We start from the raw sequence: 15,563 nt of genomic DNA, 5'->3' as shown, positions 1-15,563 counted from the left end.
AGATCCAATAAGAAAATAGCTGGGCCTCCAGCTGAATAATTTTCAGACAGTTGAAGCTGCTGAAATACAGTAGCTGCCCCTCTTGGGGAGGTAACCATCTTTTTTTTTTTTTTTTTAGTTTTATTGAAGTATAGTTGATTTACAATGTTGTGTTAATTTCTTCTGCCCAGCAAAGTGACTTAGTTATACACGTATGGATATATATATATTCTTTTTTATATTCTTTTCCATTATGGTTTGCCACAGAGTATTGAATATAATTCCCTGTCCTATACAGTGTGACCTTGTTGTTTATCCATCCTATATATAAGTTTGCCTCTGCTAATCCCAAACTCCCAATCCTTCCCTCCCCCACCTCCCCTCCCCCTTGGCAACCACAAATCTGTCCTCTGTGTCTGAGTCTGTTTTTGTTTCGTAGATACGTTGATTTGTATCGTATTTTAGATTCCACATATAAGTGATATCATATGGTATTTGTCTTTCTCTTTCTGACTTACTTCACTTAGTATGATAATCTCTAGGTCCATCCATGTTGCTGCACATGGCATTATTTCATTCTTTTTGATGGCCGAGTAATATTCCATTATATATATATATATATATACACACACACATATATATACATACATACACACATATGTGCCACATCTTCTTTATCCACTCCTCTGTTGATGGACATTTTGGTTGTTTCCATGTCTTGGCTATTGTAAGTAGTGCTGCTGTGAACACAGGGGTGCATGTATCTTTTCTAGTTTTCTCTGGGTATATGCCCAGGAGTGGGATTGCTAGATCATATGGCAGCTCTGTTTTGGGGGAGGTAACCATCTTGATGACCGGAAGCTTGGGTGAAGTGGGTGGAGTTCCTGTCAGTTAAGTGAACGTGGGTTAATGCAGGAATCGGGCAAGGAAGTACAGAGAGTGGTCCAGGCAGTAGCTTTCAAGAAAAAGAAGATGTCACATAATAAAGCAAGCAGTGGCAGAGCTTTTCTTCCTTGCTCTGAGCCCTGACTCCACCTCAGGCTCTCCTTTTCTCCCTTTGGTTAGCTCAGTAAAAATCAGGCAGTGAATGCCATGGAAATCAAACAGTTGGTATTGAAAGAAAAATTTTTAAAGACTTAAAATCTTTAGACTTTGATCATTTCCTCTGGACTGATTCTGGTGTGTGTAGGGAGATGGTGGGTGTGTTGAGGGAGAATCAGAATTGCCATCCTGGGCTTTTTTCCGAAATTGCTGTAAATCTAGAAAATGCTGTGTGGCAGAAATTTGTTGAGGTTCAATTAAATCGTTATTAAATTTGTTTTGCACAATCTAGGGGAAATTCAATGATACCCTTTCCAATAAGGTTTTGGGTACATTTTGGGGGAGGATGATTATGTTTGAGATTCGGTAATTTTGAAAAATTAATCCAAGACGAATTTCTCTTCTGATGCTCTTCAAGTTGATTTCTGAAGCTTTTTGACAGGAAGCAAAAGAGGATGCAATGTTTTGTCAGCACACAAGACTGCCATCAGTGTGCCCCATCAAACAGTCCAGGTTGTTTTTCAGAATTTCAGGATAGAGGTTAGTGGCCAGAGTAACCTGGCGCCGTTAGGTCCATTTCACTTTTCTGGGTGTCCCTCCCCGGCTTTTGTGTTCTGCTTACCTTTAACAACCGACACCCATGACTCACCTCAGAGGATTTCCTACATGCTACTGGAGTCACTTTATTTTTTACAACTCATTTTAAAAAATTGAAGTATAGTTAATTTCCAATGTTGTGTTAATTTCTGCTGTACAGCAGTGATTCAGTTATATATGTTGACTATAGTTCCATCTGCTAGACAGTAGCAACTTGTTGTTTATATATACATAATAGCTTACATCCGCTAACCCCAACCTCCCACTCCAGCCCTCCCCCAACCCCCTCCCCCTTGGCAACCACCAGTCTGTTCTCTATGTGTGTGACTCTGTTTCTGTTTCATAGATAAGTTCATTTGTGTCATATTTTAGATTCCACATAGAAGTGATACCATATGATATTTGTCTTTCTCTTTCTGACTTACTTCCCTTAGGATAATCTCTAGTTGCGTCCATGTTGCTGCAAATGGCATTATTCCACTCTTTGTTGGCTGAAGAATATTCCATTGTGTATATGTACCACATCTTTATCCATTCCTCTGCTGATGGACACTTTAGGTCGCTTCCATACCTTGGCTGTTGTGAATAGTGCTGCTATGAACATTGGGGTGCACGTATCTTTTTTTTTTCCCCACTCTGTAGATTTTTACTTGCACCCTGTGTGCATATATCTAGGGCACAGAGGACCACCAACATGCGCCAGTACAGCGTAGGAACCCTGCATTACATCCATTAACTTAAACCTATCTTTAAGATACTGCTTTGAACAAAAGAGAAAGCTTAGAAGGCAATATGTTGAGTGGGAATAAACATTGAAATATAGCAATCATGTCTTCAACTTCTACAATTGTCTTTACGTGCCAACTAACATTTATGCAGCCTCTTACAGGTACTTTACCATGTAATTTAAGTTTTAGAAGCTTTGATAAAATCACTAGTAATATATAACCATGCAGAAAACACATCACGCTGACAGCACAGAGGCAAAGATTTTGCACAGCTTTCCACATTGTGCAGGTTACACACAATACAATATCAATCTTATTCCTAACAGATCCTAAAAAAGATATTTCAAGGCCTAGCTGTAAACTACAGTACTTTATATCTATATTCTTAATAAAAATAAAATCCACAAATCTTAAAAAGGAATTTTAAATGCAGGGCTATATTGAATTGGTAAACTGCAACACAAACTGGCGCAAGAGAGGTAACTGAATACCAGTCTCACTCTATATGATGCAAGCATGCTACTTTCCCACTAATTCTTTTTTTTTATGTAGTTATTTTTTTTTAAACATTTTTACTGGCGTATAATTGCTTTACAATGGTGTGTTGGTTTCTGCTGTATAACAAAGTGAATCAGCTATACATATACATATATCCCCATACCTCTTCCCTCTTGCGTATCCCTCCCTCCCACCCTCCCTATTCCACCCCTCTAGGTGGTCACAAAGCACCAGGCCGATCTCCCTGTGCTATGCAGCTGCTTCCCACTAGCTATTGGTTTTACATTTGGTAGTGTATATATGTCCACGCCACTCTCTCACTTCATCCCAGCTTATCCTTCCCTCTCCCCGTGTCCTCAAGTCCATTCTGTAGTAAGTCTGCATCTTTGGGGTGCATATATCTTTTTGAATTATTGTTTTTTCCAGATATATGCCCAGGAGTGGGATTGCTGGATCATATGTAATTCTACTTTTTGTTTTCTGAAGAACCTCCATACTGTTTTCCACAGTGGCTGCACCAACTTACATTCCCACCAACAGTGTAGGAGGGTTCCCTTTTCTCCACACTCTCCCCAGCATTTGCTTTTTGTAGACTTTTAAATGATGGCCATTCTGGCTGGTGCGAGGTGATACCTCATTGTAGTTTTGATTTGCATTTCTCTAATAATTAGTGATGTTGAGCATCTTTTCATGTGCCTGTTGGCCATCTGTATGTCTTCTTTGGTGTAATGTCTATTTAGGTCTTCTGCCCACTTTTGGATAGGGTTGTTTGTTTTTTTTTTGTTCAGTTGTCTGAGCTGTTTGTATATTTGGAAAGTAAGTCCTTGTTGTTTGTGTCATTTGCAAATATTTTCTCCCATTCTGAGGGTTGTCTTTTCATCTTGTTTATGGTTTCCTTTGCTGTGCAAAAGCTTGTAAGTTTGATTAGGTCCCATTTGTTTAGTTTTGTTTTTATTTGTATTGCCTTGGGAGACTGATCTAAGAAAACCTTGGTGTGATTTATGTCAGAGAATGTTTTGCCTATGTTCTCTTCTAGGAGTTTTATGATGTCATATCTTATGTTTAAGTCTTTAAGCCATTTTGAATTTATTCTTCTGTATGGTTGGAGCCACTTTTTTCAACTCACCAACACAGGCCTAAAATGCTCAGAAATTTACACGAATCCCTTCCCCTGCCCAGAGCACTTAGCCTTTGACTACCTGTGCAGGAATAGGAAAGCCAGCTCCGAGGTGTAGTTTATACTGCAGGGCACACCTCAAGACCAGGCTCAGAGTGGGACTGTCTGAAACTGTGCCCCTGCTTGCTTTCTTGCCTTCCTGCTTCCTTCTGCCTCCCACGTTGGTCTCACCTAAGGGCACTTCCTAAATAAATCACTCGCCTGTGACTCTCTGACTCAGGGTTAGCTTCTGGGCAACCCATCACCTTCCCCATAAGACAGTGTTGTGAGAATTAAATGACGTAAGTGCATGTAAAGCACTTATTGTTTGGCCCCAACATGTACTAAAAAATGTTAAATATTATTAGCTTGGTTCTCATCTCTGTGTTTTGGACTCTGATAGATTGGTGCCAAATGGGAACATCAATCCATCGGGTTGGGCACTGTGAGGAAATAGTGGAATAAAACTGGAAGAGCATGTGAAAGTGCATCTTAGCCTCCCAAGGCCTCACCACCCTGGCTACCTAGGCAAATGTCAGCAAAATGGGTGCAAGGGTACCCGCAGTACAGAATTTGCTGCGGAGAGAGTCCACCTTATTATTATTATTTTTTTAAAAGATTGGTAAGCCCATTTCTCTAAGAGTTGGAAATTTCAAATGTTTGGCCATTTACTATGACTACTTACTTTTAAAGAATTCTCTCCAATACAAAAATTGAAAGATATACTAGTGGTGGTCATGAGGTCCCAGCATCCCAGTGGGCGTGAGGCTGGGGGAGAAATCACAGTGGTCTGAACACCCTCCATCTCATGAACTAGGTAGTGTTGCTCTGTGGTTCACCACCCAGAATGGAAAACTAAGTTTTATATTCACGTTGATATGACTCACAGAATTCAAGAGACTCTTTGAAAAATCTGTAGAATTTGTACTGGTAGGTTACTTTTTCTTTAGACTTCATATGTGAAATAAAATTAGAAGGCAACCTTCAATGCATATGCACAAGCTCTCTAGGGATGTATTTATTTTTTTGGAAAGGTTTATTGCAGGGCCAAGCAAGGAGAACATGTGGCTTGCGCTCAAAAACCCCGAGCTGTTGGATGGTTTGGGGGGAAAGGTTTTTTATCTCTCGGGTTTTTTTTAAAGGCAGAAAATCCAGCCCTTATTCTATGGAGAGAAGGGAGGAACAGTGAGGGCAGTGTCTTCTTGGAAAGAGCCATACTCTCCTCCGTCCTCCTACCACTTGCCTTTTCTCTTTCCACAGCTCTTATTTTCTAACTCTTTAATCACTGTCCTGAAGCACTAAGCAGCGAGGCTGGCACACAGCTTGAGAAATGCAGGAAAAGACAATACAGTAATTTTGTAACGTGCAGAGTTGTCCTCTCTCCTGGATTTCTTGCCTGGGTATTTCACATGCTGAGTACACAGGTTTATTTACTGAGTGATAACTATGTGTCAGGCACTGTTCCAAGTGCTTTACATAAATCATCTCACTTAATCTGCACTAAAAACTCAGTGAAAGTTGTTTCCATTCTTTTCTGGATGACTAAAGCTTGGAGAAGTAGTGTATCTTTTCCCACACCAGTTAAACCGAACATTCCATGGGTATTATCCCTCCATTGGGGACTACCGTGAATCATCAAATCAAAAGGATGTTTATTTTTATCCGATTGGGAGGAAACAAAAAAAAATGCCCAAACTTTGGCTGGCATCCAAGCAGAGAGAGATGAATCAAGTTCTTTTCTTATTGATTGCCTGCTCCGTCTAACCATTCTTGTCTTGGGGATTGAGAATGTATTCAGACTCAAAGAATTTAAATACTCCTTCCATGGGGCCACATTTGGGAATCACCCATTTCATCTACATTCTGGAAATGCGTGTCACTTACATGTTCTGTTCCTGGAGGACTGGTGAGCAACAGGAGGGAGTTGCTGGCAAGTCACTTCATGTCTCCTACTGTTGTTTCTAACACTTTCACGTCTGTGGATGTGCAACTGTACGATTGATTTGTTTCCACCCAAGAGTTATCTGCTCCCAAATTACTTCCATATTTTGTAGACTATAGTCTGTAAGTGTCTAACTGATGAGGCACCTGCACATGAACCCAGTGAAATATCCCGCAGCTAAATGGCTTAAGTAAAAATACCCAACTTAAAGGCACTAGCTGCACAGGGTGAGATCTTCAAACGCAGCCAAAGGGAAGAGCATGGCTTCTCCTCTGACAGGAGGTCAGCAGTGTTGCCATGCCAGTGCATACATCACCTGCCTCCTAACTGGAAATTTAAGAGAGCAAACTCTTCCTCTGAAAATTAAGTCATGAGATATGGAGTAATCTCATAAATTAGCACTTTGGAGGAAAGGGGTGTATCCAAGGCTCACGGTGCTTAATTCAACTTCGGTGGCTCTGGTCAGTGCCCCTTCTCCCTCTTTATTTTTTAAAATAGTGTTTAGCCTTTTTCTTTTTTTTTTCTTCCTTGTGTTGTTTCTTGATTACTTACACACATACACACACACACACAGAACACAAACACATTCTCCACGGCTAACTTTTAACTCTACCTCTTTTAGGCAATAGTCACATTCTTCTAGAAAAGAGGAATTATTGCTGCTTGCCCACTGGCATCCAATTAGGGCATTCAATTAAAGAAATACTCCATATATTTCCGTAAGAAAAAGTCTGGTAAATCTTTAGCTTGCAGAAAAGCATCCAATTCAGAAATGCTGCACTCATTAAGTTTCCAAATTCAGAATTCACTTTGTTTTTTCCTCTGACTAGCAGAATTTATTCTACTTAGCCAATGTCACAGTGATGAAAACCTGAATTTTGACAACTGATATACCATACAATGGAAGTAAGTGTGAAAAAAAATCTTAGAAGTATAGAATTCCTGCTTTTGAATGGCTATAATGAAAATACTGGAGTTCCCTCCAAACCAGTACAATTTGTGGTTCCTATAATGCTGATATAGGGTTGTTGAAATCCTTGATGGTTTGCCAGGCATTGCCACAGGAGAGATTTAGACCAAGACTTTCTATAATGTAAGACCCCCCTGGTATGCGTTATGTAAAAGGTGTCTGATCTGGACCACCCACCTTTAAAAGGTGTGTAAATGTATTGGAAACTCACTGTCTTTTTCCTGCGGTTATTTTTTATAGTTGTCAACTCCTTTCCATGGAGTCATAGGGAATTTGCCGCTCAGAAAATCCCCCCTTGTGACCTCACTGGAGACCCTTCTTCCTTCTGAGCTTGGGCAAATATTACACTACCTAGAAGTCCAGAGATTTTTAACAGATTTTTCCAAAGCCTTTTCTCAGATCTACTTCTGAAGAAAAGACTGATCTTCGTGAGTCCACCAATGCAAACTTTGACTGAATTGCTGGTGGAATCCCCCAAAATCCGGTTATAAGAAGTCCATTAGGGGAATGGACTTAGTCCATTAGTCCATTTTTGTTCTTTCCAGAACTGCACCACGTCTAATGACATAACCATATTAGCCAAGAGCCAAGATCCAGACCCCTCATTTACATCATGGCATTGCACCATGCTGGCAATACTGAAAACAGAGATGACGGTCATTCAAGCTGCCTGGTTCCTAGAGGACACACAGCCCCCGTGACCCAGCACCTTTAAAGTTTTGACAGTTTTTTAAAAAAGCAATGAAAATTACACACATGATAATGATGGTAGTCCTTAAAGAAAAACTGGAGGCATTTTATAGCTAAACGATTTTACTGGCTTTTCGTGAAATAAAAAACACAAAACAAACCACCATGGTTAAAAGGCCATAATCAGCGTTAACCAAATGAACCAGCCACTTGGTTACAGTAGCTGATAACAAACACTAGTGGATATTATTGCTTATACCCAGGTTCATTTATATGTCCATTACATTTTGGCAAGATTACAATCACATGGGAGCTTTGGTTGTATAAATTCCATTCTGACTACTCATCGAAAACTCAACTCCTACCATTTTATGATGGGATATATGCCGATTCTTCCTCTCATTCTGTCTCCTTTCTCCTTCCATTAATGACTTACAACCTATTGACCCCAAATTAAAGTAGAGGCATTTACAATCATCCCATCCTTCCCTACTCTGCTGCCCCCTCCTTTGTCATGAGAGGGTGACAAAGGAGCCTCTTTATGGCTGGGCCTCTCCCAGCTCTTGAATCTGGTGTGTATCCCCTGCCAGTCATAAATGTCCATCTGTAATCTGGATAGATTTTCAAATATATTTGGCTGTCAACATTGGAGTTTGGATTCAACTGTCTCTTTTCCAACTTCTGAAAGGTAGAAAAAAAAATCAACAGCTTTTAGCATCAGTAAATTGACTTCCTGAAAGAATAAGTCCCAGCCTCCACCATACAACATCCCTTGACAGGTATGGAAGTGTGGCCTGAAAATGCTCTGCGTGAGTGCTGTAACATTTTAATTTACAGAGAAGCAGTGATTGACGGCCTCTCAAAACTCCCCTGCTCAGTACTTTCTATTTTAACACTGAAAACTCAGAATGACAAAGGGTCAGAACTAACTCACAATAGCACCATTTCCGTCTAGACTCTTGGAGTAAAATTCCCATCTTCGTTGGAGAATGCAGTGACCCTAGACGACCCAGCCTCCAGCTTCGTGCCTTCACAGGCCCCGCTGAATTTCAGCAGGGGTGGGTGGTCTGCCTTGGTATACTTCTGCAGCAACATGAGTTTTCCCTGGGAAGAGTTAAAAATATGGGTCTTACAAAGTGGAGTTGGCCGCAGGTGAGAGACCTGAGGAAGCCTGTTTCCAGTGGGGAGGTGTGACAAGCCTGCAGACGTTGGGACAGAGTCCGGGGACCCTTTCCCTTGCCCATCTCGGTTCAAGTCAGTGGAGAATCTGCATGCAGAAACACGGCAAGATCAAGGAACACTGAGAGATGGACATCCTAATACAGCAATCCGAACACCAATGCTCTCACGGTATCTTCTGTATTCAGGTCCACCAGAGAGTCTGCCCTGGATAATGCTGGGATTTAATAAGCCCTTCTAATGATTATAAAGATTGTCCTCTTAAATCTAGATGTTTTATACAACAGAAGATGTGATATCACTCTATTTTACATGGCACATATAACCATATAATTACTAGCACTTACATGGCAAATATCGTAAATATTACACATTCTTGGAGTGGACTTTGTAATTATACCGATGCTATTCAGCAGAACAAAGATGAAACACTCCCTAACTTGCACTTTGGGGAATTTCATTCCAACCCTTTACTTCACGACAGAAGGATAACCCTCTAAGTAATAATGCTTGGTGATCACATGGGCAAAGAGAATCACAGGGCGACTTCATGGTTAATGTGTGGCTTGTAAAATAAAGTAATACACAGTATTTTCATTTACAAGAGACCATATAAAAATATTTTCCAATTTGGAATTCGAAACATGAGAGCTGGATTTTTTTTTCCTTTGTATAAAAAGAAATGAGATAACGGACTAAAGTTTATTAAGCCTTCTAACAAAAAATATACAAGTTTAAGGAATGCAGTGGGCGTCAACTTCCCTTTTTGTCCAGGCTCATGGATGGTGAGCTTGTGCTTTGATCCCAACACAGGTAAATGCATGAAAGTGGAGGAAGAGCGGCGCCTGCCACCTGAACTACACCTTATCTCTAACAGTAAGACCGATTTTACAGCAGTGCTTTGAAAAGTGGTGTGTCAGATTTCTTTTTTTTTCTCTTCTGCCTCAGGCGACCGCTGGAGATGAATTCCAGAAGCACCACTTTCGTCTCGAGTGATGTTTATTTAGTGCAATATCTTCCTTCTCTCTTTCCCTTTTCACACGCTGGTAGTGGTCTTCTTCCTTCAGGTACCACACGGGGGGCCAGCGGTGCCGCTCAAAGTATTCCTGGTTGTCTGGGGAAGGAAAGATGCAGATGGTGATACCTGCTCTTCATTCATGGTTTCTTTGTGCTGGTAGGTTCTGTGCTTAGGCTTCTTATATATGATTATCGTGTGCTCATCTTAACTACCCAATGGGCAGGGACTGTGGGTAGGGCCAGTGGCAGACTGTGACACCAGAGTTTTCAGAGGTAGAATCACTTGCCTAAAATCACACAGCTGGACACAGACAGCCTGAACCCAGGACCCCTTCACTTCAGAGCGTAAGCTCGCTCCCAAGCACGCCTCCCTGGACAAGGGCGAGCCAGCAATCTCTGCTCGCTCCACAGCAGGGCATCCTGACCGCCCCCTCCGCCCAGATCCCCCCAGCCGTGGAGTTCTCCAGAGATGATTTCCAACCTCCAATTCCTTGGGTCACGTCACGTGAATCTGTGACTACCGTACAAGGAATTCTCCACGAGCTGGGGGCTGCCCGCGTTCCTTCTCGAGGGCAGTGAAGGTAAAGCCTTCAGTCACAGGTGAGGGGAACTGGACAGATGGGGACCGCACGGCCTCACCTGCAGATTTCGATTTGATCTCCTTGCGGAACTTGGAACAAACACTGTTGTAGTTGGTGCAGATGTGGTGCAAACACCAGGCGGCCAGCTGGTGGGCATTGTGAAACTGCAGGGAAGTGACCAAAAGGGGGTCAGACTCTGTTTTCTAAAGTGGGGCTACAAAGAAATAAAAAGCCACAGGACGGGTCAAAGAAATAAAGGGCCCAGATGACTAATTCGGAAACCTCTTGTTTTGACTACACGGTTTTGACTCTGCCCATGGTTCCGACGCCAGCCACGTGTAAGCGTTCGGCACACTCCCCCCCCCCCCCCCCCACTGGGATATGTGCGCTAAAAATAATCACTGTATCAGATCAGGAGTCTAAAGTATGCCTCGCCCTCCTCTTCTCCCCTTCCACCTGCCCTCTAATGGTAAGTGGCCGTGGCCTCTGGAAGGCACCAGACCATGGGAGAAAGCAGCGATGTCATCTCCGTTTAAGGAGCCCCGGCAACAGAAGCCTCCGTGTTGCATGTCGAAGCTCAGGTGGCTGGGGCCAGAGATCTAAAACAGGAGCACGAAAGATCAGTGCAGGAGCATGCGGCATGTGTGCCTGTCCTCCACCTGTCCTCTGGTTACATAAGAAGAGCAGGCAGTGTGGGCGGGGACGGAGGGATCCAGACCCTCGATCCACCCTCTCCTTTCTGAGCAGACGCTCAGGACAGTGGCAGCTGAGGAAGCCGTGACTGCAAAACGCCCGATGCTCAAAAACCCACAGCCCACTCCCCATTCCCTCCCCCACTTTGGCAGGTCCCCCCACCCCTCACTCTTTCTGTCCAGGCCCCTTTCAGGCATCCATTCTGTTGTCTGTTGCTCTTGAAGTTTCTTTGAGCAGGTGAACCCCTGAAACCTACAGTGTGCTTCCTCCAGGGCCCCCGTCAGTGCCCTGAACAGAGGCCAAGAGAAAAGCCAACGCCCTCAGAAACTAACTCAAGGAACTCTCTGCAGATCACAAGCCCAACAGGACAGACAGTTCTAGCAGGTGCTTCCGACTTCTCTCGATAATAGATTTCCTTCTGCAAGTCAGAGCAGAGCAGTGCGGTACTGGTGTTGGCTTGTACCTGCTCGAGAGCATCACGGAGCTCGGTGACTTCAAGTTGTTAAAGTTGGCCAGGTAGGGGTATTTACACCCCAGAAACTGGAAAATGCAACAGATCAGCGTCCCACCTGTCCCCAAGCTGACTGTTAAATACTTACCTCTTGGGTTAGGGTCTAACAAATGAGCTAAGATGTGGGAGACTCTGTCCTAAACTCTTCCTGCCACGGCTTGTCAGAGATGAGCAGGAATCATATTATTTCTTTGCAGGGTGTATGTGTGGGCGGGGTCGGGGGAGGTCACGGGGTGGGAACACACAGCAAACAAATAGACACAACTGTAAATCATTACCTCCAGTGGGCTGGCCCTATATGAAGTTCTGGGTCATCTGATTGTTCTCGAGGAGGAATACTTACTGGAGAGGGCACAGGTCATAAGCTGTCCTCCAGGCCTGTTTCAAAACACCCCCAAATTCCCATTTGGATGTTGGGGCCATCCAACATCCAAATGGGAATGTTGATGGGGCCTTGCTGATCTGACTTGTAATTGATGTCTGCTCTCAGTTTTAACTGGAACCTCTGTGAGGTTGTTTTTCACATTGGATTTTAATAAGTTGTGCTTGTGTCTGTTTCCCTCAGTGGCCTAGGACGGCCCCAAGGGCAGAGAATCTACCCTGTTTGTATCTCCATGTCCTCTCCTCTAGGGTGGTGCCTGGTACAGGGGGAGAAAATAACAAATCCTTGTTGAATGCTAAGTCAGAGTGAGCAGGTTGCTGGGAAGTCCTGGTCCACCGTTTTCCCTTCTGAGAAATCTGGATTGAAACTGCCTGACCTAAGACTTAGTGAACCACTGCCCTGAGAAAGGGAATGAAGAAAGCCAAACCTAACAGGCCACAGAAGAAACGAAAGAGTTTATTCTTAGTTCCTTCAGAGTGTAAACTCATTGCCAGTAAGTCTAGGCCAGGGACTAGATAACTCTGCATACGTGCCTTGTATTACGAGAGGGCTTCCTCTCTTTGGTGCTCTTTCTGGAACATTCTCTCCCACCTGATTCTCCAAATAATCTGTAAGGTTGACAGGGTGTGAATTACCATCCTTATTTCCTACAGATGAGGAAACTGAGGCAGAGTTTAGCTTTGTGCATTAAGTAAGTTACGTAGTGACCAAGCCGAGGCTGGATCTCAGACCCTCTATGGAGGAAGGGGGCAAGTGTGTATGGGGATTATGGAAACACAACGTCAACAGTAACAAGTACTGATGTAAAAAAAAACCCAGGAGGGCTGCAGTGAGACGTGAGGCATCCATCACTGGACTTCACGAAATTCTAGAAACTGTCTGATCTCGGCCAATCCGTGTTTGAGAATTCAAGGAAGGAGAGAGAATGCCTTCTCCTCCCATGCCCTGAGTTGTTCTCCCACTTGTGAAGCTGGTGCCTCTGGGCAGGGGGAGGGGGGCACCAAGGGGGCTGGCGTGTGGGTGGGGTCCTTGTTGTTTTATTCAAACAAAGCCCAGCAGGGTGAACCGTGCATGAAACGTAAAACTCTCAGATCTTCTCGTTGCACACAGTGGGGGGCCTCTGTGACTCGGTGGTGACATCTTTATTTAGACAGATGCAACAGCGGAATGTTGCATCAGCGTTAAACGAACTGGTTGAACACACTGAAAAGGTGAAAGGCAAACTGCTACAAACCTGGGCCAATTCCAAATAAGAGAGCACTTCCCCGTCGATGCCCACGCCACTCATGGCGGCCCTGGTCAGCTCCTGGACAGCGTGCTGCTCTGGGGAGGAGAGAGGGAGCGGGAGAAAGTTAGTGCCTGGAGGCCGTGGCCCGGGAGCAGCCACGACGGGAGGAAGCACGGGTCACAGCTCCACGTGAACTGAAGCCAGGGCCCGCTCTGCCGCGCGCCTTTCAGCACGGGGAGTCCTGGTCTCCAGCCAGTGCACCGGCGACTCCGGGGATCCTTGTTCGCCTTCTGAAATATCTAGAGTCCTCCAGACCTTCTCTGTCCAATATGGTAACTACTGGCCACCTGAAACTATTAAACTTAAATTAATAATTAAAAGTAAACCAAGTAAAAACTTCAGGTCCTCAGCCACGCAAGCCGCATTTCATGTGTATCGGCCAATGCGGACACAGGAAGTTTCCATCACTGCACATAGTTCTGTTGGAGCGTGCTCTGGACAGGCCAGTGCCTGCCTAGAATCCTCTATTTTTTTTTTTTTTTTTTTTGCGGTACGCGGGCCTCTCACTGCTGTGGCCTCTCCCGTTGCGGAGCACAGGCTCCGGACGTGCAGGCTCAGCGGCCATGGCTCACGGGCCCAGCCGCTCCGCGGCATGTGGGATCTTCCCGGACCGGGGCACGAACCCGTGTCCCCTGCATCGGCAGGAGGACTCTCAACCACTGAGCCACCAGGGAAGCCCTAGAATCCTCTAGACTCCGTCGTATCTTCCTGCTTGACAGTTTCCCCATTCACATCCCTCCAATTCTCAGTACTCTCTGACCGTGGAGAGACTGAGTAACCGGAATGAGTCCAAATGGGGAATTAAAATTGTGAATGTGTACGTGTGTCTCAGCAGCAGCAGACAAGGGGCATGTTCAACCTCTCAGATTCCAAAGGCTCGGGGGAAACTTCAGCCAGAAGTCAGACAAGTCTAGATGGGAGAGCCATTTCTGCTCTGAAGCTGTGTTCCAGGCTTCTAAGATGAATTCAAACTGTGGTTCGGAGACTGAGCTGTGTCTTGCCTCTGTTAGGCTGTTGCCCTCCTCTGGCGCTGACGTGTGGGTACAGTCTTGGCCCGGCATTTCTGGCTCCTTGATGCTGACGTATTCTTTTTTCATCTCTAGCACTGCATCTATTCTTCTAGTATATGGTCCAAATCATGCTTACTTTCTGCTCTGGTTCTATCCATACATACTTACTTGTTAGTCAGTACGCCCCCCATCTGGTCAACAGGGTATCAAGATTGGGATGGTTTCTTTGACACAAGCTTCCTCAGCTCGATTGACAAACAAAGAACTATTTGGAACTAAATCTCCCAGAGGAGTCACTGGGTTTTTTGTTTTTTCTTTTCTTTTTTTTTTTTTTTTTTGCGTTATGCGGGCCTCTCACTGTTGTGGCCTCTCCCATTGCGGAGCACAGGCTCTGGACGTGCAGGCTCAGCGGCCATGGCTCACGGGCCTAGCCGCTCTGTGGCATGTGGGATCTTCCTGGACCAGGGCACGAACCCATGTCCCCTGCATCGGCAGGCGGACTCTCAACCACTGCGCCACCAGGGAAGCCCTGTTTTTTCTTTTAAAATAAATTTATTTATTTTTGGCTGCATTGGGTCTTCATTGCTGCGCATGGGCTTTCTCTAGTTGCGGCGAGCAGGCTTCTCACTGCGGTGGCTTCTCCTGTTCTGGAGCAGGGGCTCTAGGCGCACGGGCTTTAGTAGTTGTGGCACGCGGCCTCAGTAGTTGTGGCACATGGGCTTCAGTAGTTGTGGCACGTGGGCTCAGTAGTTGTGGCACGTGGGCGTCAGTAGTTGTGGCATGTGGCCTCAGTAGTTGTGGCGCACGGGCTTAGTTGCTCCGCGGCATGTGGGATCTGCCCGGACCAGGGCTCAAACCCATGTCTCCTGCACTGGCAGGCAGATTCTTAACCACTGCGCCACCAGGGAAGTCCAGTCACTGGGTTTTAAATTTTAGGGAACTGCAATATTTCTTGATATTCATTTAACACTTTGCCTTGCAAGGCATTTTCACCCCAGAAACCGACTTTTAAACACTATGGTCTAAATACTCTATACTACACACCAAACACTATATAAAGGATTAAAGGAATCACCTTAGGAAGCTATTTACTAAATAATCATACTACTTAATAATAGCATTTAATAAGAAAAGTAAACATACATAGAAGTCTATAGTTCACACAAGAAGGTTTCTTTGGGTCAGTTTCTTCCATATTTTCATCCCCACACTTAATATTTAAGCAAAAATGGCACTACTTCAAGATTGATTGCAAACCTTGTTCAACAGATTTGCCTCCAAATTACTTTTGACTATTTAAA

General features: G+C 44.3%; 1 protein-coding gene across 7 annotated transcripts in view; it reads right to left on the bottom strand.

Moving 5' to 3' along the window:
- Positions 1-7,706: 7,706 nt before the first annotated feature.
- Positions 7,707-15,563, bottom strand: part of RHOBTB1 (Rho related BTB domain containing 1) — a 70,339-nt gene continuing 62,482 nt past the window's right edge. For all 7 annotated transcript variants that reach the window (XM_060034947.1, XM_060034950.1, XM_060034946.1 and 4 more), the window contains 3 exons: positions 13,199-13,287; positions 10,437-10,542; positions 7,707-9,894 (listed from right to left, as the gene is read on the bottom strand). In XM_060034947.1, coding sequence (XP_059890930.1) covers positions 9,725-9,894; positions 10,437-10,542; positions 13,199-13,287 — 365 coding nt within the window. In that variant the 3' untranslated portion in view covers positions 7,707-9,724. The remainder of the gene's footprint in view (positions 9,895-10,436; positions 10,543-13,198; positions 13,288-15,563) is intronic.

Source organism: Delphinus delphis, chromosome 16 (genome assembly GCF_949987515.2).
Source record: "Delphinus delphis chromosome 16, mDelDel1.2, whole genome shotgun sequence".
Lineage (NCBI taxonomy): Eukaryota > Metazoa > Chordata > Mammalia > Artiodactyla > Delphinidae > Delphinus > Delphinus delphis.
This window is presented reverse-complemented; position numbering and strand designations above follow the sequence as displayed.